This window comes from Nicotiana tomentosiformis, chromosome 7 (assembly GCF_000390325.3).
Source record: "Nicotiana tomentosiformis chromosome 7, ASM39032v3, whole genome shotgun sequence".
NCBI lineage: Eukaryota > Viridiplantae > Streptophyta > Magnoliopsida > Solanales > Solanaceae > Nicotiana > Nicotiana tomentosiformis.
The window spans coordinates 35586849-35612875 of NC_090818.1; the positions used below are offsets into that span (position 1 = coordinate 35586849).

At 37.5% G+C, this 26027-nt stretch overlaps 1 protein-coding gene across 1 annotated transcript; it reads right to left on the reverse strand.

Moving 5' to 3' along the window:
- Positions 1-22571: 22571 nt before the first annotated feature.
- On the reverse strand, positions 22572-25247 carry LOC138895475 (zinc finger BED domain-containing protein RICESLEEPER 2-like). The gene is made up of 3 exons (XM_070180164.1): positions 24308-25247; positions 24141-24265; positions 22572-22916 (listed from the first exon to the last, which is right to left on the reverse strand). The coding sequence occupies exons 1-3, from the start codon at positions 25245-25247 to the stop codon at positions 22572-22574; spliced, it is 1410 nt and encodes a 469-aa protein (XP_070036265.1).
- Positions 25248-26027: the final 780 nt, after the last annotated feature.

Genomic DNA, 26027 nt, shown 5'->3' on the forward strand with positions numbered 1-26027 from the left:
TCCGGGCGCGCTCCTATGCCCAAAATCACCTAACGAAGCTAATGGAACCATCAGAATTCCAATCCGAGGTCAAATGCTAAAAAGTCAAACTTGATCAACTCTCCCAATTTAAAGTTTCAACAATAAAATTCTTTTTTTCACTTCGATTCCGAAATACCTGCAAACCAAAACCGACGATTCACACAAGTCAAAGTACACCATATGGAGCTACTCATGCCCTCAAACGACCGAGCAAAGTGCAAATGTTCAAAACGATCAGTCGGGTCGTTACATTATAGAAGGCATAGCGGGAAGGATTCCGACAATTGGGGAAATTATAACTCTAGAACTCCTTAATCTTGTCTCAAATTTCATCCTTGTTAGTTGATAAACACCATACGAAGCTACTCATGCCCTCAAACGACCAAGCAAAGTGCATATGTTCAAAACGACCGGTCGGGTCGTTACATTATAGAAGGCATAGCGGGAAGGATTCCGACAATTGGGAAAATTATAACTCTAGAACTCCTTAGTCTTGTCTCAAATTTCATCCTTGTTAGTTGATAATTTTACTGCTTTATAATAGTTGTTAGTTAATTAGTTAGAAATAAATATTATAATATCTATAATTAGGAAATTATTTGGACTTGTGTTTCTTAGCAATATTGAACAGTTGTAGCTAAGCCTTAGTTTTCTGTTGGATTCGACTCCGGACTTGTAAACCGGATTATATTTACAACGACCTCTTAGTCCTTTTTATAAGGCATAGTTGGGCGTGATCATGTACCGATTAAAAAATTATATGTATAAATCGCTCTTCCTCTACTCACTTAGCCGATACATATTATCTCATCTACGTTAATAATTTTTAGATCTCTTTTATCATGAAGTCATTTTCTTTATTTATCCATAACGTGGTTTTTTGCATTGTGATGGATTGATTGGCAGATTTTTATTATATCTTTGTGTGCAATAATAAGGTACACCATCTTTTCCTATTGCTATATTAAGAATATTTTTGTTGTTGGTTTCTGCTTTAATTTAGTCCTTAAAACCTAATGAAGGCTAATAATATACTAACTCAAGAAAGGAAGAAATTACGTTAGCAAAGTCCTAAAATCATCAATTGATTATAAAAATATGTATCGCACCTGATTGTGCGGTGGACAGTTGAATTGTTTGCATTGTGACTCATTAACCACATACATGTGCAATTAATTGTGTAGCTATATCTATAGAATTCTTTGTACTTGAGCAGGATAATATTAACGTTAGCCATTTTTGTTTAAAAATACCACAGGCTTCATAATCTTTTGGATATTTGTAAGAGGTAGTTAAAAGTATTCTTATTCATGTTGAATTGATATCTCTTCCCAATGTCAACAGTAGATAGGACACTAATGAATTGGTATTAGAGTTCCATATAAATTTATGTTATTTTAGTGTTAGCACAATTTTATCCAACAATTATTTTTTTGAAGAACAATCATTAATTAACGCCAAACAATATTAATAGAAAAGAGTCTTGGCGTGCATAAAAAGCAATTTTTAAAATAAAATCTCGACTTTAGCTTCTTTTTCTTTTTTTTCTTTTTGTTTATTTAAATAGTCAAAATTTTATAGTTGGGATGTTAAAGTGCCATATGAATAATTGATTTCGAATAACTAAATATTTTTCATAAATTTAAGCACTAATAATGAGTATAGTTTTATCCATTAAAGCAATGGCTAGAAGAAGTGTGAATCGAAGATATATTTTTGAATTTGTTAAGTGTTGTAATCTTCTAAAAAATCTTCAACCGCCAAAGAGTGTGTAACTTTTAAATTATGTAGTTATGTAAATGTGTTGTTTTCTATATTTATATTTAGAGTGAAATACCGAAAATTAGAGTTTTTCTACCCTAATTCGGTGTTAGAGCCCCGAGCCGGCTCAAACTCTTTGCCCAAACATCATGGAACAAACTAAGTTATTGTAATTAGCAAACAAAAGAGAGCACTATATGATTGAACTGTTCGTAAAGAACATCCGAGCATACTAGAAGACTGAGCTAATTAAGAATATCTATGTTCATTAGATGAAATTGAATACCTCAATTTATCTGTAATACTCTTTCAGATTAAATCAAACCTTGTCGGATTTCACATCCATGGCACAAAGGAGTACTTAGAAACCCTTCAACCAAGAATTTGTGAGTTATAATTGATAATTTCCATCAAACACAGAACTTGAAAGATTTAATAAAGAAAATATTTCAATACAATGTAACCAGCAAAAAAATCAATCAAAAACAATACTCAATTATGTAATTCAAAAGTAATATATTTGGATTTTTCATCAATTATATTATAGTTACATAGGATTATGACACTAAAATTACTAACAAAACAAATAAAGAAAGCAAACAAAAAGAAAGATTACAACGAATAAGGCTTGAATCACAACCAAAACAAAAGGCAAAACAAAGTAGAAAAGAAACCACAACTAACCAAACCTATCGGATTGAGTGAAAAGAGTGTTTTGATCATTAAAATGTATTACTTAAATACAAGTTTAATGGTGATCAAATTACAAAATAGTTTTCCTTTTCAACGTGATCTTTTATGATTTTATGGTTAGTATATGTCGCGATCCGAAATTTTTACCTTCGGATCGTGATGGCGCCTAATATTTTACTTGCTAGGCAAGCCAACGTTAGAATAATATTATCCATTTTAAAATAATTTTTAAATTTATTAATAACAAGGAAGCAAATGCGGAAGTAATTTTGAAATAATCTATAATAATAACGGTATCTAAATACCATCCCAGAATTGGTGTCACAAGTGCACGAGCTTCTAGAATAAATACAAATAAAGGTCTGAATAATATAAAGCTGTCTGGAAATAAACACACAGCTAAAGTACAATAGACGGAGACTTCAGAATTGCGGACGCCATGCAGTTATACCTCAAGTCTCCTCTGATAGATGAAATCCGAGCAAATCTATAGTACGCCGATGGGACCAACTCCAAAATCTGCACAAAAAGTGTAGAGTGTAGTATCAGTACAACCGACCCCATGTACTAGTAAGTGCTGAGCCTAACCCCAACGAAGTAGTGACGAGGCTAAGGCGGTTCACTTACATTAACCTGTACGCAATATTAGTAACAACAACAACAATAATAGGAATAAAGCAGGTAATTCATTTATAATAATTAAAGGCAACTCAGCAGTCATAACCAATTATCATTTTCATCAATTCTGTTACAGCATGCAACCCGTTCTCATAATATATCCACATTCAGTTCTGTTGCGGCGTGCAACCCGCTCCTCCAACATATTCATTTTAATCAAGTCTGTTGCGGCGTATAACCCGATTCTCCAATATTAATGATGTGTGGCTATAATTCCATAGTTTCGTACATTATGTGCCTTACATTTTATATGCTTTAATGATAAATTACACTTTATTTGTGCATAATGGAGTCTATTTTATGTGTAGGTGAATTGGAGATGAAAGTAGAGTAAAAGGGATACTTAAACGTTGAAAGTGTGCTCGACAACAGTGAAAAAGAGAGACCTGGCGAGGCCAGCCTGGAACAGGCTTTAGCCTGGCGAGGCCAGCCAAATTCCAGGCGTTAGGCTGGCGACGCCAGGCCTGAGGCCATGTCCAATCTGAGTTTTGAAGATTTAATTCGTTCCGGGTTTGACTAGGACTCGGCCCACATGTTTAGGGTTTCTTCTACACATATAAATAGACCTAAAATATTTTTTTCAGCAGCCAGACATTTTTCAGCAGCCAGAGGCTGGAAGCCAGAGGCAAGGAGAGCTGGTGGAATCACCTCTTGGGAGTAAGAATCATCTATTTCTAAATATTTTTATCTTTACTCTGTATTTTAATTATGCAAAATATTTGGGATATTGTTACTATGAGTATGAGTAGCTAACTTCCTAATCTAGGGTGTTGATTGAATCTATTGAAGGATGATTTTCTTGTTATGTTAATATAGATTTGCCATAGTATTTTCTCTATTTGTTCAACTATATTATTCTTGTGGTTGATTGAAGGGCCCTCAATTAGCTGTGCCTATTTAGTATGTATTACTCGGGAGAGAGTGCATATTTAGGTAGTTGTTGAACAACATCACTCCTAAACGTATATGAGGGATCAATACAGAGGTTTAAAGGTGGGATTAGGGATAAAGAAACCTTGGTGCGATCTGAGTGAGCTGTACTTAATGCCAGCTAGCGTAATTGGGGAGAATATATCTAGTAAATTATGGTAATTACTCGGGAGAGAGTTACGACAGTTAGAGTGCTCATGATCGGTAGAGAAGACTTAGGCAAATTTATAGGAAACGTAGCGGAAAGGATTCCGACAATTGGGAAAATCATAACTCTAGACCTCCTTAGTCTTGTATAAAATTTCATCCATGTTAGTTGATAATTTTACTGCTTTATAATATTTGCTAGTTAATTAGTAAAAATAAAAATTAAATTTTTATAACTAAAAAATTATTTGAACTTGTGTTTCTTTGCAATATTGAACAGTTGTAGCTAAGCCTTAGTTCTCTGTGGATTCGACTCCGGACTTGTAAACCGGATTATATTTGTAACGACCGCTTAGTCCTTTTTATAAGGCATAGTTGGGCGTGATCAATTAACTTTTTAACAAGACTGTTGCGGCGTGCAACCCGATCCTCCAATATTGACTTTTAATAAGTCTGTTGCGGCGTGAAACCCGATCCTCCAATATTGACTTTTAATAAGTCTGTTGCGGTGTGCAACCCGATCCTCCAATATTGACTTTTAATAAGTCTGTTGCGGCGTGCAACCCGATCCTCCAATATATTCATTATAATTAATCATGTTGCGGCGTGTAACCCGCTCCTCCAACATTTTCATTTACCAATTCTTATAGAGGAAATTTTTCCAATAAATATAATAATTAATATAAAATTACGAGACAACAAGCATACAATAATTATAATTTAATTATGAAGCAAACAATGACAAATAGCAAATTATTATGGAAATCAGGGAGCAAATAGCCAATTTAATATTTATTATGCTAAATGTCAAATAATAATTAAGGCACATAATTCAAATAACATGTAACAATTAATGCAGGAATTCAAGAATTTATATTTGCAAGAAATAAGAGAGAAACAATTATTATAATAATTAATTTATGATTAAAAATAATTTATGATTTTTCAAGTAAGCATGCAAACAATTAATTTGATGACGTATAGACACTCGTCACCTCGCCTATACGTCGTTTACATACAATTCACATAACAAACAATTTAAAGGTTCTATTCTCACAAGTCAAGGTTAATCCCGACACTTACCTTGCTTTGTAAATTCCAATCAATTATTCAACCACAGCTTTTCCTTTTAAATTTGCCTCCGAAAGCTTCAAATCTATTCACAAACAATTCAATATATTCAATACTAATCATAGGAATTAATTCCATATAAATTTATAATTTTTCCGGATAAAAATTCGAAATTCATTAAAATATTCAGCAGTGGGACTCACATCTCAAATTCCGGAAAAACTCACGAAATTCGAACACCCGTTCTGATACGAGTTCAACCATACCAAATTTGTCCAATTCCGATATCAAATGGACCTTCAAATCTTAATTTTTCGTTTTTGGAAAGTTTAACAAAAATTCCAATTTCTTCCATCTAAATCCGAAATAAATGATGAATATAGACATGGATTTGTGAAATATAATCAGTTTATGATAAAGAACACTTACCCTGTTCAAAGTCATGAAAATTCCCCTTGAAATCGCCCAAATCTTAGACTTAAAACTCAAAAATGAGTAAAAATAGCTAAGACCCAATTTTATGTATTCTGCCCAGTATTTTCGCATATGCGGTGCCTGGGCTCGCACATGCGAGCTCGCATCTGCGAGAAAATTCCGCAGGTGCGATTACACCAGAACTCAAAATTTCAGATTTTGCTTAAGTTCAATTCTTGTTCCGATTTCGATCCATTTCACTCTCGGGGTACTCGGGACCCCGCTCGAATATACCAACAAGTCCCGTAACACAATACGAACTGATTCGAGGTCTAAAATCACGTCAAACAATACTGAAATTACAATTCACACCCCGATTCGAACTATGAGTTTTAGACTTTCAATTTGCAAATCTCGTGCCAAAATATATTAAATGAATCCGGAATGAATTCAAATTTGGCACACAAGTCATAAATGACATAATGGAGCTGTTCAAATTTTCAGAATCGGATTCCGGCTCCGATATAAAAAAGTCAACCCCGTGGTCAAACTTGGAACATTTAGCCTTAAAATTGCTAGTTCCGTTAAATGGTCATAACTTGAGCTAGGGACCTCCAAATTAAATTTCGGGCATACGCCCAAGTTCCAAATTACGATATGGAGCTACCGAAACTATCAAAATACTGATCCGGGTTCATTTGCTAAAAACGTTGACCAAAGTCAACTCACTTGAATTTTAAAGCTCTATTTCCCATTTTAATCCATTTTTCACATAAAAACTTTCCGAAAAATTGTACGGAATGCACACGCAAGTCGAGGAATGATAAATGGCGCTTTTCGAGGTCTTAGAACATAGAATTACTTATTAAATTTAAAGATGACATTTTGGGTCATCACAGTATAAAAGGTAAAATCTTAATTAATTGATTTTAAAGCTTTAAATATTAGCACTTTTTACATTAGTTCAAATAAGGAAAAATATATTAAATAAAATTTTAGTTGATTTAATGTGCTAAATATTAAGAATATAATTAAATGACTACTTTGTCCAATGTAAATTCTATTTTAAAAGGGTAAAAAAGGCGAACGTTATTTCGCTAAGGGTCTTCGTACTTTTAATATAATATAGATATAGATAGATAGATTAGTTTAACATCTGGCAAGTTTTAATAATGATAAACATTTTATTACCGTTTTTTATGGAGACTTATGTAAAATTGATAGGTTTATTTCACAACGTGAATATCCGAAAAATGTATAAACTTTATTTAACAAATACCGTCTTAAAACAAAATCCGCGTTGGAATTAGAATTGTGGTAGGATAATTATAATTTTATCCTACCTAAGTTACTTGTGTATAGCGTAAATTCGGTTCATATTAAATGCTCGAATGACAGAGTGACATGTGAAACGGGGAGGGGGAGGGGGGGGGGAAGAGGAAAGATGAAGCGAGTGAAAATCAAGGCCGAGGACAACATCGTCGATTGGCACCGGTAGATCCCGAAGGAAACATTATCAACAAGAGTAAACGAATAATTGTCACTAGATGACAATCAATAAAGAATATTCTTCTGTATTAAATACGCAACCGTTACAAAGAATTTTGTCATTCATGACCTTCCGTTATATATTCATCAATAGCCCCCATTATTGTCATTTAAGAGGGGCTTGATCCTAGGACCTTATTCCCTAGCTATAACTATAATTAGTGGCTTCAAGAATCATTGTAAGGGACGAAAATTGTGACAAACATATGGTACACACTATTCACAAGCTAAATAATACTTTATTTTATGTCTAACATTATTCTTAATGCTGCCTTCGGAAGCCTTGCTCCCGGAACCAAGCTATCTGCTATTCATCTCGATTTCAACGTTAAGAATTATATTTTATTTATTTCATTTATCATTTTGGGATCAAATTGATTCGCTTGTCTATAAACCACGTTATAAATTTAACTGTACCGTTTTACGGGTAAACAGTTTGGCGCCCACCATGGGGCTTAGACAACTGCGTAATTGAATTAGTCCTTGCATCTATTACTAACTTATTTGATTCTTTCTTTCATAGTAAAGATAGAAAAAATGGCAGCTAATGATGTTAACAGGCTCAACAAAATCTCCTAAACATAAGGATTCGATCAGTGACACCCGCAATGAGGAGGACGTAGCAACTCTGGTCCATGAAGGGTATTATCTTCGACATGTACGGGAGACAACCCCTGATGATGCTGGGGACGAGCACGTTGCAGAGACGGTAAGTATCTTAAGGGAGCAACAAAAGGCCATCATGGGCCATCTCTCAAGGAAAGACCAGGCCATGGCAGAACTGAGACAAGCGTTGTCAGGTGCTTCCAACAACGTGAATGGAAGAGGCCATGTTCCTCCCAGTTCTCCCGCAAATCAAATATCACAAAGGGTTGATAACAACACCCCGAGGGGGGAGGTCGGATTTGATGGAGCCGGGGGAACGATAGAGGATCCGGTAAGAACAATGACAATAGTCCCTTCAAAACTGAACTCATGAGATTCATAAAGAAAATGAACGAGCGGATGGATCAGAATGTGAAAGAGTTCCACACTCGATTGGACCAAATTCCGGATACACCACTAGTGTTGAAGGGTCCGGACTTGAAGAAGTACACCCAATTGCCGTTCAAATCGAGCGCAGCACCAGAGTTGATTCTGAAGCCGTTCAAAATGCCATATGTTCCGAAGTATGATGGGACTTCGGACCCTCAGGAACACATCACAACCTATACAATGGCAGTGAAAGAAAATGACTTGGCTCAGCATGAGATCGAGTCGGTCCTGCTAAAGAAGTTCGGAGAAACCCTCACGAAGGGGGCCTTAACATAGTATTCACTGTTACTCGAACACTCAATAGATTCCTTTGAGACGCTCACAGATTCTTTCGTCAAGGACCATGCCGGGTCCAAGAAGATCCAGGCATTTTGCAAGGAGAGTCCGAATTCCTGAGCGAGTTCGTGATCAGATTTCGGAAAGAAATGATGTTGTTACCGGCCATGCCATATGAATGAGCAACTGAGGCATTTACTAAGGGGTTGAACCAGAGGAGTTCCGACGCTTCCCGAAAGCTGAAAGAAAGCTTGCCCGAGTTCCAAGCAACCACATGGGTGGATGTCCATACCACTACGAATCAAAGATAAGTATAGAAGATGATCAGCTAGAATTCCCTACATCAACCAAAGGTCGAGATCGAGAAACGAATAGGGATAAATCAAAAGAAGACTTTGACACAGATCAAAAGTCTTCTAAGGGTCGTTTCTTGCCCTACGAGAGGGTCGAAGTACGCAACAGCAAAGGATTCTGGTCGGTGGATAGGTTCGCCCTCGATAGAAGGGTAGACCATGGCCGGAACAACAGGTCGTTGTAGGACAAAGTGGTATCGAGTTCCCGGGATTCCACTTATCCCAGGCTGTCCGAGTATATTTCAATGTCAGTGTAGCGGAGCTAGTATCGATGATGAGGAACATCAAGGAAGCACGGTTCCTAAGGATGATGATATTTGATCCTAGCAAGAGGGATCCTAATTTATGGTGTGAATATCATGGGACTAATGGCCACCGAACTAGCGACTGCCTATATCTGCGTGAGGTGGAAGCAACACTATTGAAAAATAACCATCTCAGGGAATTCTTAAGCGACCGTGCTAAGAACAATTATGGCCGCAACCAAGACAACACAGATCCCTCGAAGATAGGGGAAGACCCTCCTCGACTAACTATCAACATGATTTTCGGGGGAACGTGATCAACGGTGTAACCTTCGCGGCAACAAAAAAGACAAAGGTATTGGTGACTCATAGCAAGAGACTCCGGGAAGTCGCCAAAGACGACATCACCTTCATAGAAGAAGATGCCGATGGACTCCTTCTATAGCACAATGATGCCCTGGTAATTTCTCTTAACGTTTTAAATTTCAAGATTAAACGTGTTCTGGTTGACCTAGAAAGTTCAGCCAACATTATTCAATAGAGAGTGCCGGAACAAGCCAAGCTAACCAGAAGCATCATTCCGGCAACAAAACTCTTCTCCGGGTTCAACTTAGCAAGTGTGACGACTCAGGGGGAGATCTTGCCGCCTATGAATGCCGAAGGGGTCACGAAGACCACCTTATTTGATGTGGTGGATGGTGATATGGGCTACAACATAATTCTCGGTAGACCATGGTTGCATGAGATAAATGTCGTGCCATCAACATATCACTAAATGCTAAAGTTACCGACTCTATGGGGAATCAAACAAATAAGAAGAGACCAACCGACATCAAGGGAAATGAACGCGATATCGGTTTCCAACAGTAAAGGGAAGGAACTCAACGCATAGCTATTACAGGAACCGACGACTACTCCCAAATCAAATAAAGATGACAAAGGGGGGAGTCGTCAGAATCCTACTAGGTACCAAGATATTTTTAGGTACCGAAAGAAACAGAGGCAACCAATTCCACAACGGAAGAATTTGATCAAGTGGCTTTGTTCGAAAAATTCCTAGAGAGACGATTCTACTTGGGGACAGGCTTCAACCCCGAGCTCAGATAAAGATTTATTAATTTTCTTAAAATTAACGCTGATTGTTTCACATGGTTGCACGCGTATATGACAGGTATCCCGATAGAGGTGGCCGTGCACAAGCTAAGCTTGGACCTAAGTATCCCATCGGTAAGGCAAAAAAAGTGCCAAATAGCTGAGATCAGAAACATGTTTGTCAAAGAAGAGGTAACTCAATTACTTGACATCGGTTCAATACGCGATGTAAAGTATCCCGATTACCTAGCTAATGTAGTCGTAGTTCCAAAAAAGAATAATAAATTTTGAATACGCGTAGATTGTAAGGACTTGAATAAGGCATGCCCAAAAGACTCGTTCCCACTACCAAACATCGATTGAATGATCGAAGCCATGACCAGACACAATTTAATGCGTTTCCTTGATACCTATTCTGGGTACAATCAAATTAAGATTAACTCGAAGGATTAGGAAGAAACTCCGTTCATAATGAACTTCAGCACTTATTGTTATAATGTGATGCCCTTCGGGCTCAAAAAACGCCGGAGCCACTTATCAGAGACTCGTGAATAAGATGTTTGAAAAGAAAATAGGTAAAATAATGGAAGTGTACATATATGATATGCTAGTCAAATCGTTGAATGCCAGTGACCATGTAAAACACCGCCAAGAAACATTCATCATCCTAAGGAAGCTGTTACACCCCATATTTTCGTACGTGAAATTACGCCATAAGTAAATTGACATAAGCTCGAAAATAACATGTTACATCCCGCATTTTCGTACGTTAAAGTTTCGTCGTAAGTTAATCGACGTAAGTTCGGGAATGAGATTATTTTGAGATTATAAGCATTATGATATTTCAAACAAGTGACGAGTAAATTCGTGAAGGTGAGAATGTAAGTAAATCGAAGAAAATAAATTTCGTCGAAGTTTGATATTTTAGGATAAAATATGGTCTGATCTATAATACCCGGTATTTATGGACTAGTGCCATACAAGGTATCGCATGACCATAATAGTAGGGTACATAAAGTGTGTCAAGTGAATAGTATTTTAAGTAATTTGAGATAATTCTTAATTATGTGGGTAATTGGTTAATTATTGGATTTGTGGATAAGTATTTAAGTGAAAATTGTTGGATAATTATGAGGGGCAATTATACATGTGGGGTAAGTAAGTGTGGCAACAAATTGCCAACAAATCAAGCCTAAAGGAGGTGGTGGCACAAAATTAATCGAACATGGATATTGCTGGACCAACTATTGTAAATATATACATTTTTCAATGATGGAAGTTGGATGCATGAATTTATGCATCAAAAGGACTCCAATAACGTTAAGGAATCTCCCAAATCAAATTTAGAAGGAATCTTGGCTAAGCCATTAAAGTCTCAAATTCCCAAATATATGGAATGGAAAACGTGATTTACCTCAGCAAGAAAAGCCATCCAAAATTGTGATCAAATTCACCAAAATGGAGGTGTTTTACATCTACAAATGTAACGAATCTCCAGCCAAGAAATCTTCATACGAAATTATACTACGTAATGTTATAGCAACATGATTTTTGCTATTCTAAGGGAGTGCGATTCAATCTTTCTCAAGAATATCATATGGATTTTTTCCTAATTCAATCCGTCATTATGTGTTCGTCACAAAAGACGTGTGTTAGAGGAATTGTCAAGAGAATCGATCCAGATATGTTAAGGCTATCCCTTCTTTCTTTTTGGCATGATCAATATGATACAAACAAAACAAGCAAATGCAAAATTTCCATAAATGACTCTATTCATAGAAGTACTAGGGGTGTCTATATTCTTGATTCCCCGTGTGAATTATTATTATATCTTCTGCTCATGGCTCTCAAAAAATTACGTATTTGATAAAGTTTATCCGAAAGGCATATTGATTTTATGACATTCCGAGAAATCTTATTAACGTATTTCTTATGCATTTCATGCACTTTCACATGTACATTGACCCATGAACAGATGGCGTTATATACGCATATATTATATGTATATGGGATATGAGAAAAGGTTATGGCATTATATACACACCATCACCTGATCAGCTGGTATACGTTGATGATTTGCCCACAGTGGCCGAGATGATATGATGGGATGCCCTAAGAGGCTTGATGATGTTATGAACGCATATACCTAAGCATGGTATGATATTTATACGCATATGCATGACATTATAAATATTAATGAATCTCTAGCTAATCAGACTTACATGTTGAGTCTTTTACTCCATGTTTCTTTTATGTCTATTATTTACTGACGTCCATTCCTTACATACTCGGTACATTATTTGTACTGAGGTCCCTTTTGCCTGGGGACGCTGCGTTTCATGCCCGCAGGTACCGATAGATAGATCGAGAGTCCTCAAAGTAGGCTATCAACTCAGTGGAAGGTGTTGGTGCGCTCCATTTGCTCCGAAGTTGCTTGTTTGGTCAGTATGATTTAGATATGTATTGCTTGGTATGGCAGGGCTTTATCCCATCCTTTATGATAATTATGTATTCTTAGAGGCTTGTAGACAGATGTCATGTACGTAAAAGATTTTATGGCCTTGTCGGCCTATGTTCACTGTACGAGTGGTTATTTTGGTCTTATAGGCCCGTATGTCTTATGTATAAGTTGGTATTACATATTGTATTCTACTTATCTCACGACAGTCTCTACGGCTCAGTTATCTATGATAGTATGATACGAAAAGATACGTTATGTTGGTACTCGGTTGAGTAAGGTACCGGGTGCCTGTCGCGGCCCATCGGTTTGGGTCGTGACAAAAGTGGTATCAGAGCAGTTCTGTCCTAGGGAGTCTACAAGCCGTGTCTAGTAGAATCTTGTTTATGGGTGTGTTGTGCACTACACTTATAAGCAGGAGGCTACATGGCATTTAGGACTGTCACTCTTTCTTCTTACTCTAGATCGTGTGATAGAGCTCAGTTGTAAGAACTCAGTTTTCTAAACTCTATCTTATTCATAATACGATGATGCCTACATCCAGAAAGACGGATGGTAAGAGATATAGCTTTGGAAGAGTTGAGTCAGAGGAACTAAATTTTTGCATCATGCTTATGATGGATAAATATGAGGTATTCAACAGATCATGTGTGTACTAAGATGTGTAAACTTCTTGATAAGGGTCCCTAAGGCAAGAATGTCTATCAATTCTTACTGTAAAAAGGAATAAGAGAATCCGAAGGTAGACACAAATTTCAGCAAGTAAAAAAAGCAAGATGAAAAAGGGTACGAGCTACCCAGCTAATGAAGATTATCGCAGAGGAATATAAGCATTCTGAGTTACTTTCAACAGTAACAGAGGTATATACAATTGATCATCCCCATTTTAGTTATGCCCTATGGGGGCTGACAGGTGTAGTTTAAGATAAGGACATGATATCAGGATCCGACTGGGGTTAGAGTAACCCAAAATGGTGAATGGATTGTTTGTCTTAGTTGACATTTCCGAAGGATATTGCAAATGTGGTTCTCTTTGTGAGACACCCAGATGGTGCACTCTAAAATAGTATAGCTAGATATGAGTACTACAAAGATAGGCAGTGGAAGCCTTGAAAGGGATGAATATTACCTTAGTGTGGCTCCCGTCCCTAGTAAAGAAAAAATGTTAGGCAACCCGAAGAGCCAGTAGATGGAGCAAGGGGAGCTAAAAGCAAATGAATGTCCTTTTGAAATTTTCAAAATAAAGTGATAGACAGAAATGTTAGTAGGAAATGAGAAGAGAGTTAATGAAGCATTATGAGTAAGATGTGATCTATGGATGACAACGGTAGATAAAAAAAATGACAGTATTACATAGTTTATGGTCAAGTGAAGGAAAAGACGAGAGGAGCCATGCCTTGAGACAACAAAAGAGTATAGGCCATAAAGTCATATCCTCATTTTGAGAAATAAGTTTGTGACCCCAATGCGACTACCAGAAGGGAGAGTTAAACCCCAGAGTAATAGAAATCAGTATGGGCTGGTGAATAAGATAAACTAAACAAGAATTAAGGACTGAGTGATTTGATAATATTCAGCATCATGAGAATTTCATATTGCGTTCTGGCGATATTAGAATGGACAACAAAAGAAGATTCATGAGAAATTCAGAGAATGGTCATTTAGGAGGACGTTTCCCTAAAGCAAGCAATGTATGCAAAGTTAAGCTTAAGGGACTATATGTGCTACTTACACTAAGTGTCACCATCGCGAGTAAGGAATTTTGTTATCCTTGGTACAGAAGGATTACCGCAAGGCGAGTAAAGGTCATCAATGATGTGAAAGGACGCCACAGATGAAGAGGTAAAATATCTATAGGTAGGTCGTCGTAGCTCTAAACCCTAGTACTCCCCTAAAAGGGGGAATATAGAGTGATGTGGCATTAAGTCAAAATTAAGTGGTTCTAGTAACTATGAAATGGTAAAGGACGAATGCGATAAAAAATGAGAAAGGGATGAGGTTGCACTTATCTGAATCCTACAAATATGCTAAGATTCCAGAATATCATGCAAACACGACGTCAAGGAGAGGAGGTAAGGGGTTCCTGCCCAAGATGTTATTGATAAATAAGGAGCCAGTACAAGACGTAAGTTAAGATAAAAGAAATAACCCAAGAAAGATTACGCAGAATATTGATATGAGAATGGGCCAATGAGTAGTTGATTCAGGAATAGCCTAGTTATGGCTAGACAAGAGGATACACACAAATCAATGGATCGTGCAAATAAACATAGTAAACCCCAACATGAGGAATTCAGTCTCGCAGATATGACATCGTGACCCTTGAGAAATATTCAGATAGGATTTGGGGTAGTTAAAGGTACTGTATGAGTATTACGGAAATAAAAGAGAGTACCACTGGGAAGACAGTTAAAATATCAGCTCATGAGCAACCCTATAAGCATAAGGGTGTGGAAGTAAGTAACTACGGATAATTATAGGCGAGCAAGGACATCAAAAATTCTATCGGGTATACGACGCAATAAGCTCGCAGCTTTACAAAACTCAGAGGGTTTTTCCCAAGTACTACAACGAAAGACTAGCTGAGGAAATAAGGAAGATGGCTTCAACCTAAGCACAATGACCTAAAGAGGAAATGGTCTTGTAACAACAGTCTCACAACAATATTGTATGCACTTCATAAGAAAGTGGCACCTATCGTGGCTAATGAACGGGAAGAAGAAAAATAATCAAAAGGTGATATTCAAGATTATATGGGTTGTATGGAATTCCAATATGTGTGGGCACTAAGATAAGCTAAGTATGCACGCAACAAGGGGACAGAAAGACCAAGAAACGTAATTGCTTACGTTTAAATAAAGCTGAGATGGAATGAAAGGAATTATTCGATCAATGATCTAGAGTTAGTTACGTTATGAACACACTTAAGATTTCAGAGTATTATCCATGCAGCATATATATTGACATTCATACAGCCGTAGAAGGCTCCGGTATAAGTTAAAAGAAAGAATTGAGCCCAGGGCATAGACAAAGGATTGAATTGTTAGAAGATTGTATCATGGATATTCGCCCATGAAAGGCTAAAGTGATAACTAATACCAGAAGCCGCAGATTGGAAGATAGCTTAAGCCTACATGAAGGCTGATCAGAAGGAAGAGAAAACTAAAGAGTTACATCAACCAAGTAAAATAGGAGTCTGATTATTGGACCGAGAAAATTATAGACATCATGATTGAGAACATTGCATAATCACTCTTAATATCAGAGGTACAAGAGAGATAGTACAACAACCATATTCTATAACGCTCTACGATAAATCCAGTTAGAAAGAGTACTAGCCTCATAGGAAGTTAGTATAAAGCTCTTACCGGATTGTGTATGCACAAGAGGGGCAAGTATTATAATATAACTTCTAAGTATGGATGTGAATTATACCTGTGTTAAAGCGAGGTATGCGAAATTTTAAGGTACGTAAGGTAAAGGTGAACAACGTACGAGATACTCAAATGCAGAAGGTTGTGAATAGTCCATATTTCAGATAGAAGGCCAGAAACGCTGAGACTCAGTATCCAGGAATGGTAACGGCATCGTCAGTAGAATATTTTCTAGCCTATAGTTTCTATGTATCAAGAGGTCTAGTTAATAGAATAAAGAAGAGTTAGAAATGATGTGATGTCTCGCTGGATATTCCAAGATAACATAAGGAAATCTATGATGCAAACAAGTTGAAGGAAGGTTGCAAGTAGTGTAAATAGATATGTGTAGGTCGCAAGCTAAAGTATGGTAGAGCGATAAGGTTTTAGGAAGACAAGAGTAAGGATAAGAAAGGGCGAGTGAGGAGATGGAAAAAATGGATAAGTCCTCGGGATTAAGCCCGTGAAAACAAGAGAGCTCATGGTTTCTATAAGTTATGAAAAGTTCAGTATAGCCTGAATGAATTTAAAGGAGTCTAAGACTAATAGAATTTAGAAGAGATGGAATGATACCTTGGCCTTTGGAATTATTCTTAGAACAGTTGCCTAGATGGCAAGGAGAGTACTAAAGTATTTAGAAGACATAAGTTATGAAAATGATAAGTGCATCTGTCAACATTCGAGGACAAATGTTCCAAAGGGGGGAATGCTGTTACACCCCATATTTTCGTACGTTAAAGTACGCCATAAGTAAATTGATATAAGCTCAGAAATAAGATGTTACATCCCGCATTTTCGTACGTTGAAGTTTCGTCGTAAGTTAATCGACATAAATTCGGGAATAGGATTATTTTGAGATTATAAGTATTATGCTATTTCAAACAAGTGACGAGCAAATTCGTGAAGGTGAGAGGGTAAGAAAATTGAATAAAATGAATTTCGTCGAAGTTTGACATTTTGGGATAAAATACGGTCCGAGCCATAATACCCAGTATTTATGGACTAGTACCATACAAGGTACCACATGACCATAATGGTAGGGTACATAAAGTGTGTCAAGTGAGTTGTATTTTAAGTAATTTGAGATTATTCTTAATTATGTGGGTAATTGGTTGATTATTAGATTTGTGGATAAGCATTTAAGTAAAAAATGTTGGATAATTATAAGGGGCAATTATACACGCGGGGCTATGTAAGTATGGCAACAAATTGCCAACTAATCAAGCCTAAAGGAGGTGGTGGCACAAAATAAATCAAACATGGATGTTGCTGGACCAACTATTGTAAACAAATACATTTTTCAATGATGGAAGTTGGATGCATGAATTTATGCATCAAAAGGACTCCAACAACGTTAAGGAATCTGCCAAATCAAAGTTAGAAGGAATCTTGGCTAAGCCATTAAAGTATCAAATTCACAAATATATGGAATGGAAAATGTGATTTGCTTTAGCAAGAAAAGCCATCCAAAATTGTGATCAAATTCATCAAAATGGAGGTGTTCTACATTTACAAATGTAACGGATCTCCAGCCAAGAAATCTTCATACGAAATTATACTACGTAATGTTATAGCAACGAGATTTTTGCGATTCTAAGGGAGTACGGTATAATCTTTCTCAAAAATATTATATGGATTTTCCCTAATTTGATCTGTCATTACGTGTTCGTCGCAAAAAACGTGTGTTAGAGGAATTGTCAAGAGAATAAGTCCAAGTATGTTAAGGCTATCCCTTCTTTCTCTTTGGCATGATCAATACAATACAAACGAAACGAGCAAATGCACAATTTTCATAAATGACTCTATTCATAGAAGTACTGGGGGTGTCTATATTCTTGATTCCCCATGTGAATTATTATTATATCTTTTGTTCATGGGTCTCAGAAAAATATGTATTTTATAAAGTTTATCCGAAAGGCATATTGATTTTATGACATTCTGAGAAATCTTATTAACTTATTTCTTATGCATTTCATGCATTTATACATGTACATTGACCCATGATCAGATGGCGTTATATATGTGTATATTATATGTATATGGGATATGGAAAAAAGTTATGGCGTTATATACGCACTACCACCTGATCAGCAGGTATACGTTGATGATTTGCCCATAGTGGCCGGGATGATATGATGGGATGCCCTCAGAGGCTTGATGATATTATGAACACATATACCTAAGCATGGTATGACATTTATACGCATATGCATGACATTGTAAATATTAATGAATCACTAGCTATTCAGACTTACATGTTGAGTCTTTTACTCCATGTTTCTCTCATGTCTCTTATTTACTGATGTTCATTCCTTACATACTCGGTACATTATTTGTACTAACATCCTTTTTGCCTGGGGACGCTGCGTTTCATCCCCGTAGGTACCGATAGATAGGTCGAGAGTCCTCCAAGTAGGCTATTAGCTCAGCGGAATGTGATAGTGGCTCCATTTGCTCCAGAGTTGCTTGTTTGGTCAGTATGATTTAGATGTATTGTTTGGTATGGTGGGGATCTGTCCTGACCTTTATGATAATTATGTATTCTTAGAGCTTGTAGACAGATGTCATGTACGTAAAAGATTGTATGGCCTTGTCGGACCATGTTCAGTGTACGAGTGGTTATTTTAGTCTTATAGGCCCGCATGTCTTATGTATAAGTTGGTATTACATGTTGTCTTTTACTTATCTCACGATAGCCTCTATGACTCAATTATCTATGATAGTATGATACGAAAAAATACGTTATGTTGGTACTCGGTTGAGTAAGGTACCGGGTGCCCATCGCGGCCTATCAGTTTGGGTCGTGACAAAAGCACAACATGAAGCTCGACCCCAAAAATATGCGTTTGGAGTTAGTTCCGATACATTCTTGGGTTTCGTGGTGTTACAAAGAGGGATTGAAGTCAATCTCGATAAGATAAAATCCATCGAGGACATCCCAGACCAGCTGGCAAGCGTAAAAGAAGTCCAAAGGCTTACCGGAAGATTGGCCGCTCTGAGCATGTTCATTTCCCGATCTTTGGAAACATTCATCACTTCTTCTCACTTCTAAAGAAGAAGAAGAACTTCGAATGGACTCCAGAATGCCAGTATGCTATAAAGGACCTAAAACGGTATCTATCGAGACCTCCGTTATTAGCAAAACCAGAGAAAGGTGAATAGTTGCTAATATACTTAACGGTCTCGGAGGTAGCGATAAGTGTTGTTCTAGTCTGGGGGACGAATGTACGTAATATCCTATCTATTATGTTAGATAAATCTTGACGGGAGCGGAAACCCATTATCCGTACCTCGAAAAATTGGCCTTAGCTCTCGTAGTCGCCTCTCGAAAGCTTAGGCCTTATTTTCAATGTAACCCTATAGCCGTGGTGACAACCTTTTCCCTGTGGAACTTCACAAACCTGAGTTTTCAGGTAGGCTAGCAAAGTAGGCAGTTGAATTTAGTGAATTTGATATTGAGTATAAGCCTAGGACTGCAATCAAATCACAAGTTTTTGTCGACATCGTGGACGATTTCAGTCTAGGGCTACTGCCTTTGGCCACAAAGGAAGTGGTGTTGATGTTGGAAATTACATCAGGATTCTGGACCTTGTTCATAGACAGAGCTTCCAATGTTAAAAGGGTCCGAGCTCGAGGTGGTATTAATCTCGCCCTCGAGAGATAACCTGAGACAGGCCATAAAAACTGTTCCTTGACTAACATTGAAGCTGAGTTTGAGGCTTTGATTGTAGGACTTGAATTGGCCCGAGGGCTGGACTCCGAGGTCATTGAAATCAAATGTGATTCCCAACTATTAGTAAATCAAGTATATGGATTCTTCAACACCAAGGAGGAACGTATGAAAAAATATGTGATTAAAGTTCAAACTTTGCTCGCACAATTCAGGGAATGGTCGATCACCTACATCCGGAGTGAAGAAAATGTAGAAGCAAATGCATTAGCCAATTTGGGATCATCCACAGAAATAAAGGGATTAGATTCCGATATTGTCGTACAGCTCATGCACTCGGTACTGGATGCAGACAGTTATTATGAAGTAAATATGACCAACTTAGTCTGGGACTAGAGGAATGAGATCATCGATTACCTTGACCATGCGAAACTTCTCGAAGACCCGAAGGCATCCCAGGTACTTCACACCAAAGCAACTTGTTACAGCTTCTAGGGAGGGCAACTATATAAAAGGTCGTTCCATGGCCTGTTGGCCCGATGTTTGGGAGCTTCGGAGGCAAACTACGTCGTGAGAGAGGTTCACGAAGGAATTTGCGGGAATCATTCTGGTGCAGATTCGTTGGTACTAAAATAAGTCAGAGAAGGATATTATTGGCCTCGGATGGAACAAGACGCGAAGGCATTCGTTTAGAAATACGATACATGTCAGCGTCATGCACTGTTAGTGTACCAACTGACAGAACTGCTGCATTTGGTACTATCCCCATAGCCATTCATGAAATAGGGGATGGATATAAATGGGCCGTTGCCGCCGACTCCCGGGAAGGTAAGGTTCCTTTTAATTCTAACCGATTATTTCACTAAATGGGTTGAAGCAGGTCTTTACCAAATAATCAGTGAGCGTGAAGTGGTTGATTTTCTATGGGAAAACATAATTTGCCAGTTCAAAATAATGAAGGAGATTGCCTTCGACAACGAGCTATAATTCATAGGCTCAATGGTCACAAAATTTCTTGAAGACTTGAAAATTAAAAGAATCACAACTTCACCATACCATCCAAGCACAAATGAACATGCAAAATCAACTAATAAGGTGATTATTCAAAACCTCAAAAAGAGGTTGGAAGCAGCCAAGGCCAAGGGCAAAATGTCGAAGAATGAAAATGTACTATAACCGAAGGGCTAATCTCCGTTATTTCAATGTGGGAGAATTGGTTTTGAGGAAAGTGTCTCAAAATACCCAGGAGCTTAACGCAGGAAAGCTGGGTCCAATGTGGGAAGGCCTCTATCGTGTTTCAGCTGTCACCACAAAAGGGTCATATGTACTAGAGAACCAAGACGGAATCAAATTTCCGAGCAACTGGAATGTGACTCACCTCAAAAGATATTATTACTGATGGACACCGCTTGTACTGAAAGTATGTGCTACACTCTTTTTACCTTCGCCCAGTTTTTTCCCAATTGGGTTTTTCTAGCAAGGTTTTTAACGAGACACCGACATAAAGCATATTATGAAGGAAACGTCATTAGCAAAGATAAGACCATTAAATGACAAGTCATTGAAACAAAAAACCACTACAGGGTGGTTAAATAGCCTTTGGCTCGGTGGCAAATTCCTAATGGGAAGCAAAACTTGCCACCAGACCAAAGGTTATTCAACCATTCACAATTGTTTTCCCTAGAAGGCACTAGGGGTGGTTATATAATCTTTGGCTCGATAGCAAAGTTCCTAACGGGAAACGAAGCTTGCTATCGAACCAAAGATTATCCAACCATTCACTAGTTAAATCCTCAAAGGAGCAAGATTTCCAGTGTTCCAATTCACATTCTTTGCATTCGAACACTAGGGGGAATAGTATGAGAATACGAGAACCTGATTGCCATGAAAACCAGGACTACAAAATTCGGGAAGAAATATGCCTCATCAGAACCAGGGACTACACACCTAGCCCCGCAGAAACAAGTTGTACAAAATAACCACATGTATTGGCAATTTCTTTTCTTTCAGCACTCGACCGCTTATGTACTTTTGAAGATATAAGGAATAAATTGAAGTCCTTTTATTTTTATCTTGTTTCTTTTCCAAAGTATGAGTTGATTTTATCATTTAAAAGTTAACTAAGTACTTCAAATGCTAGTGCCGGAATGAATAGAAGACGTTCTCTTCAAGAGCACCGTAAACATAAGAGGGCCCTCTCTTATAAAACCCTCACAGTAACGGGTTGGTTCCGGAAGAGATTGTGCCAGGAACCCAAAAGCTATCGGGGGAAAATTCACCCGAAGCCTTACCTAAATTGACGCCAAAAAAATAAACTTTGCGGAATGCTTAAACAAAAATTACTTTTATTTATTAAACGTGCTAAGCAAAACAAGTACAAAAATACAAAAGGAAAACAACAAAGGAAAAGAAAGCAAAAAAGCTAAACTACGTCGCCACCAAAACTCGGGGAAAAAGAAGCATCTGCGCCCCCGGGAAAAGTAGGCGAATCTACCGCCGGCTCAGGATCTTGGCCTTCATCATTATTCTCTTCAAGTTCCTCCTCGATTCCTGAGAACTCGGAATCAAAACTAAAAGAGTTAGTTGCATCAGGCTGATCCGGGAGGCATTCTTGAGTAGTTAACTCTAGCGCTCGGGACTTGGCGATCTCATCGTCAATATCAATGATGCCCGCTTTGGCCTCTTCCAAGGTCTTCCTCATCATATGATACATAAAGTGTGTGTTTTTCGATGATGAGGGAATCCCCTCGGCATTGAATTTCTAATTTAAGCTGATAAAACCTCGGTCAAAAGGCCATCCTTCTCGGATCTCATGGTGCTAAGGCTAAGATAAAGATCACGGATAGTGGTTATATGAACCTTATTATGTTCCATGATCTTCTTATACCTATCCTCCATCTTGGCACACTTCTCTTCGGTAGCAGCAACTTCTTCAACTTTGGAGTTCAAGGCTGCCTCTAAGTTATTCACTCGCTCAATTGAGACAGTCATGCGCTCAGCAGCAACAAGCACGACATCTTGAACTTCAGACCACTTAGCCTTAGCTTCTTGTAATTGAACATTTAATTGAGAAGCTTCTTTACTAAGGGTCACTACCTCCTGCTCTCTAAGCTACAATCAAGCCTTAAGATCACTCGCCTCACCGGCTTTCGCCTCTAGCACCGGGAGGCGCGCGACAAGTTAATTTCTATCGGCCAACGGTTATTCCTGCTCGGACTTGAATCCTTCTTTGTCGAGGATCAATTTTTGAAGACCCTCGTAAGCAAAAAAGTTGGCTTATAAAACAAATATCCAGGTCAAATACCCTGTTGTAATGGACGAAGAGAAACAAGCATTAAAAGGAATAAGTAAAATATTGTTGTTACATTGTGTATGGCGTTATTTATCATACACTTCCTCGAAAGAGAGTGTATTTTCTTCTTATCTTTCTCAGATGCTAGCGACTTCAAATAATTGGCGAGTTCCGATGTCCTGGACAACAGATGACACTCCGTTGACACCGAAAGAGAGAGACACTCCTCCTCCCCTGGGGATATGCAGAAGGGGGAGAGTAATTATGCTCCAAATTCCCATGGTCAAGGGACTGAGGAGGAGAGACATCCTCCTCTCGGGTGTCTGCGGCCGATGGGGGAGATGTAGCAGTTGCTGGTGATGAAGGTATGACCGGTGTGAAGGTGTCGAAATGCTCCTGAATCATCCAAAACCCGATCCGAACATACGCCCAAGTTCGAAATTATCATACGAACCTATATGAACTGTCAAATCCCGATTCCGAGTCCGTTTACTCAAAAATATTGTCCGAAGTCAAACTTGGCCTTTTAAGCCAACCTTAACGAACCAAGTGTTTTGATTTCAACTCGAACCCTTCTAAATCCTAAACCAACTATCCCCGCAAGTCATAAAATAGTAAAAGTATGTACGGGAAGTCTTACTTAGGGAAACAGAGTTTTAGAAAGAAAAATGACCGGTCGGGTCGTTACAATTGCACTTGAACCTAAAAAAAAGATAAAGCATAAGTTGGAATATTATTTTTTAATGATAATAAAACAAAACTACAAAAGTATATCACCAAAAAAATAGAGTATTAAACTTACCACTCAAGTTGTAAGTTGCAACTATACATCAAACAATGCTAGTAGTGCTTTCATTATTTTCCATATCTAACGATAATTCAACCAAATATGTCATACAAATAAATAAGTATGATATATTATTTTGAACTAAAATACAGACAAAATATTAAAGCTTACCACGCTCGAGTTCCTCAAGATACTCTCAGTCTTCTTTAACACTAATGGGATTCTTCTCTTCTCTAAGCTAATCTTGAACACAAACAAGAGCTTGCACACATTTAGGAGTCAATGAACTCCTAAATGAATCAAGAATACGGCCACCGGTTCTAAACGCACATTCCGATGCCACACTAGAAATTGGAATAGCCAACACATCACGAGCCAACTCTGAAAGAATAGAAAATCTAGGAGCATGTGTTTTCCACTAACTTAAGATATAAAATTCTTCACTAAAAGGCTCTTGTTCTTCACTAATGTATTTATCCAACTCCGATTTAGCACCCCGACTTCCATTGACTTTCTTTTGTTTCTTCAAGTAAAGTTTCGTCCTTATTAATGATGCAGTTATAACACGCCTACTAGATGCATTAGATGTGTTATTAGATGAAGTAGAACTAGATGGAGATTGAGGACAAGATCCAGTTGAATACGTTTTTAGATACTCTTCAAACAAAGAATTCATATAAGCATACACCTCAACATTTATTTTCTTCCCTTTTTCCTCCCCAAAATGTTCTTCAAATGCAAGGCTAACATATTCAAATTTGTTACGTGGATCCAAGATGGAAGCAATAAAAATTATTTTAATCATCTTTTCAGGCTCACCCCAATACTTCTTGAACTTTTCTTGCATCCGCTCAGCCATTTTTCTCAAATGCTCATCCTCACTAATTAAACACATTTTCAAATGACAATAAAGTTTAGATACATCCTCAAAATGAGAATTACAAGTGACATAACGTGAACCTGAAACTTTTTTGGTGAGCTCGTGAAATCTTGCAAGAAACGCTATCAGATTCCTCACGTTCACCCAATCATCAGATTCAAGAGAACTTGCACTACTACCATCTTCACAAAGATGAGAACATAGATAAGCAGAAAATCTATCATCAAAAAAATGAAACTTGTCAAAGGCCTTTTCAAAGTTTTGTGCCGTATCCAGCATCAAATAGGTAGAATTCCACCTAGTAGGAACATCCAAACACAATGTTTTGGTACATTCTACCTTTACATGTGTACAACACTGTTTAAACTTTAAGGTCCTTGCAGGCAACGATCTCACATACCTCACAATATTTCTAACACGTGTGACAGAAGCATCAATTTCTTTCAAACCATCTTGAACAATTAGATTTAGTATATGAGCCATGCATCTCACTTGAAGATGTTTACCATTCATCATAATAATTTTTCACATATCTAACTTTTTAGATAATTCTTTGACTGTGACATCATTTGAAGAAGCATTGTCCACGGTAATAGTAAACACCTTGTCTAATTTCCATTCAAGCAAACAAATACAAATAGCTTTAGCCATCTCTTCACCCTTATGACTAGTGATAGGGCAAAAATTTAGTATTATTTTATGCAACTTCCAATCTCTATCAATGAAGTGAGCTGTCTGTCACGATCCAAAATTTCACCACAGGCGTCGTGATGGCACCTAGTCTCTAAGACTAGGTAAGACGATTTCAATTATATTTTTTTATTTAAATAAGTAATCAAAACTAACAGCGGAACAAATATGAATATACAACTTCCCAAGACTGGTAGTACTGAGTCACAGACTCTAACTGAATACATGAAATGATTATGAGGACCGAATATACAATATTATTTGATTAAAAATTAACAGTACAATGAAATGAAAAGACTCCTAGGGACTGCGACGACCAAGAAGCTCTACCTTGAATCCTTACGATCCCGCTTTAACTCTTCTCAAGTCCGATATCTCCAATATCTGGCTCTGCAAAAAAATGTACAGAAGTGTAGTATGAGTACACCATGGTCGGTACCCAGTAAGTATCAAGACTAACCTCAGTGGAGTAGAGACGAGGTACAGTCAAGACACTCACTAGTCTAATAGCCTATGCAATATAATATATAAAATAATAGGAAACAGATAACAATAAGGGCAACATAAAACAAT

What these genes read in the sequence shown, in the direction of transcription:
- LOC138895475 (XM_070180164.1), bottom strand. Translation starts at nt 25,247, where the DNA reads ATGGCTCATATACTAAATCTAATTGTTCAAGATGGTTTGAAAGAAATT. An exon ending in TGAAGAATTTTATATCTTAA is followed by an intron (nt 24,266 to 24,307) that starts GTTAGTGGAAAA and finishes CTATTCTTTCAG; the next exon opens with AGTTGGCTCGTGATGTGTTG. An exon ending in CTAAATGTGTGCAAGCTCTT is followed by an intron (nt 22,917 to 24,140) that starts GTTTGTGTTCAA and finishes GCTTGATTGTAG; the next exon opens with CTTAGAGAGCAGGAGGTAGT.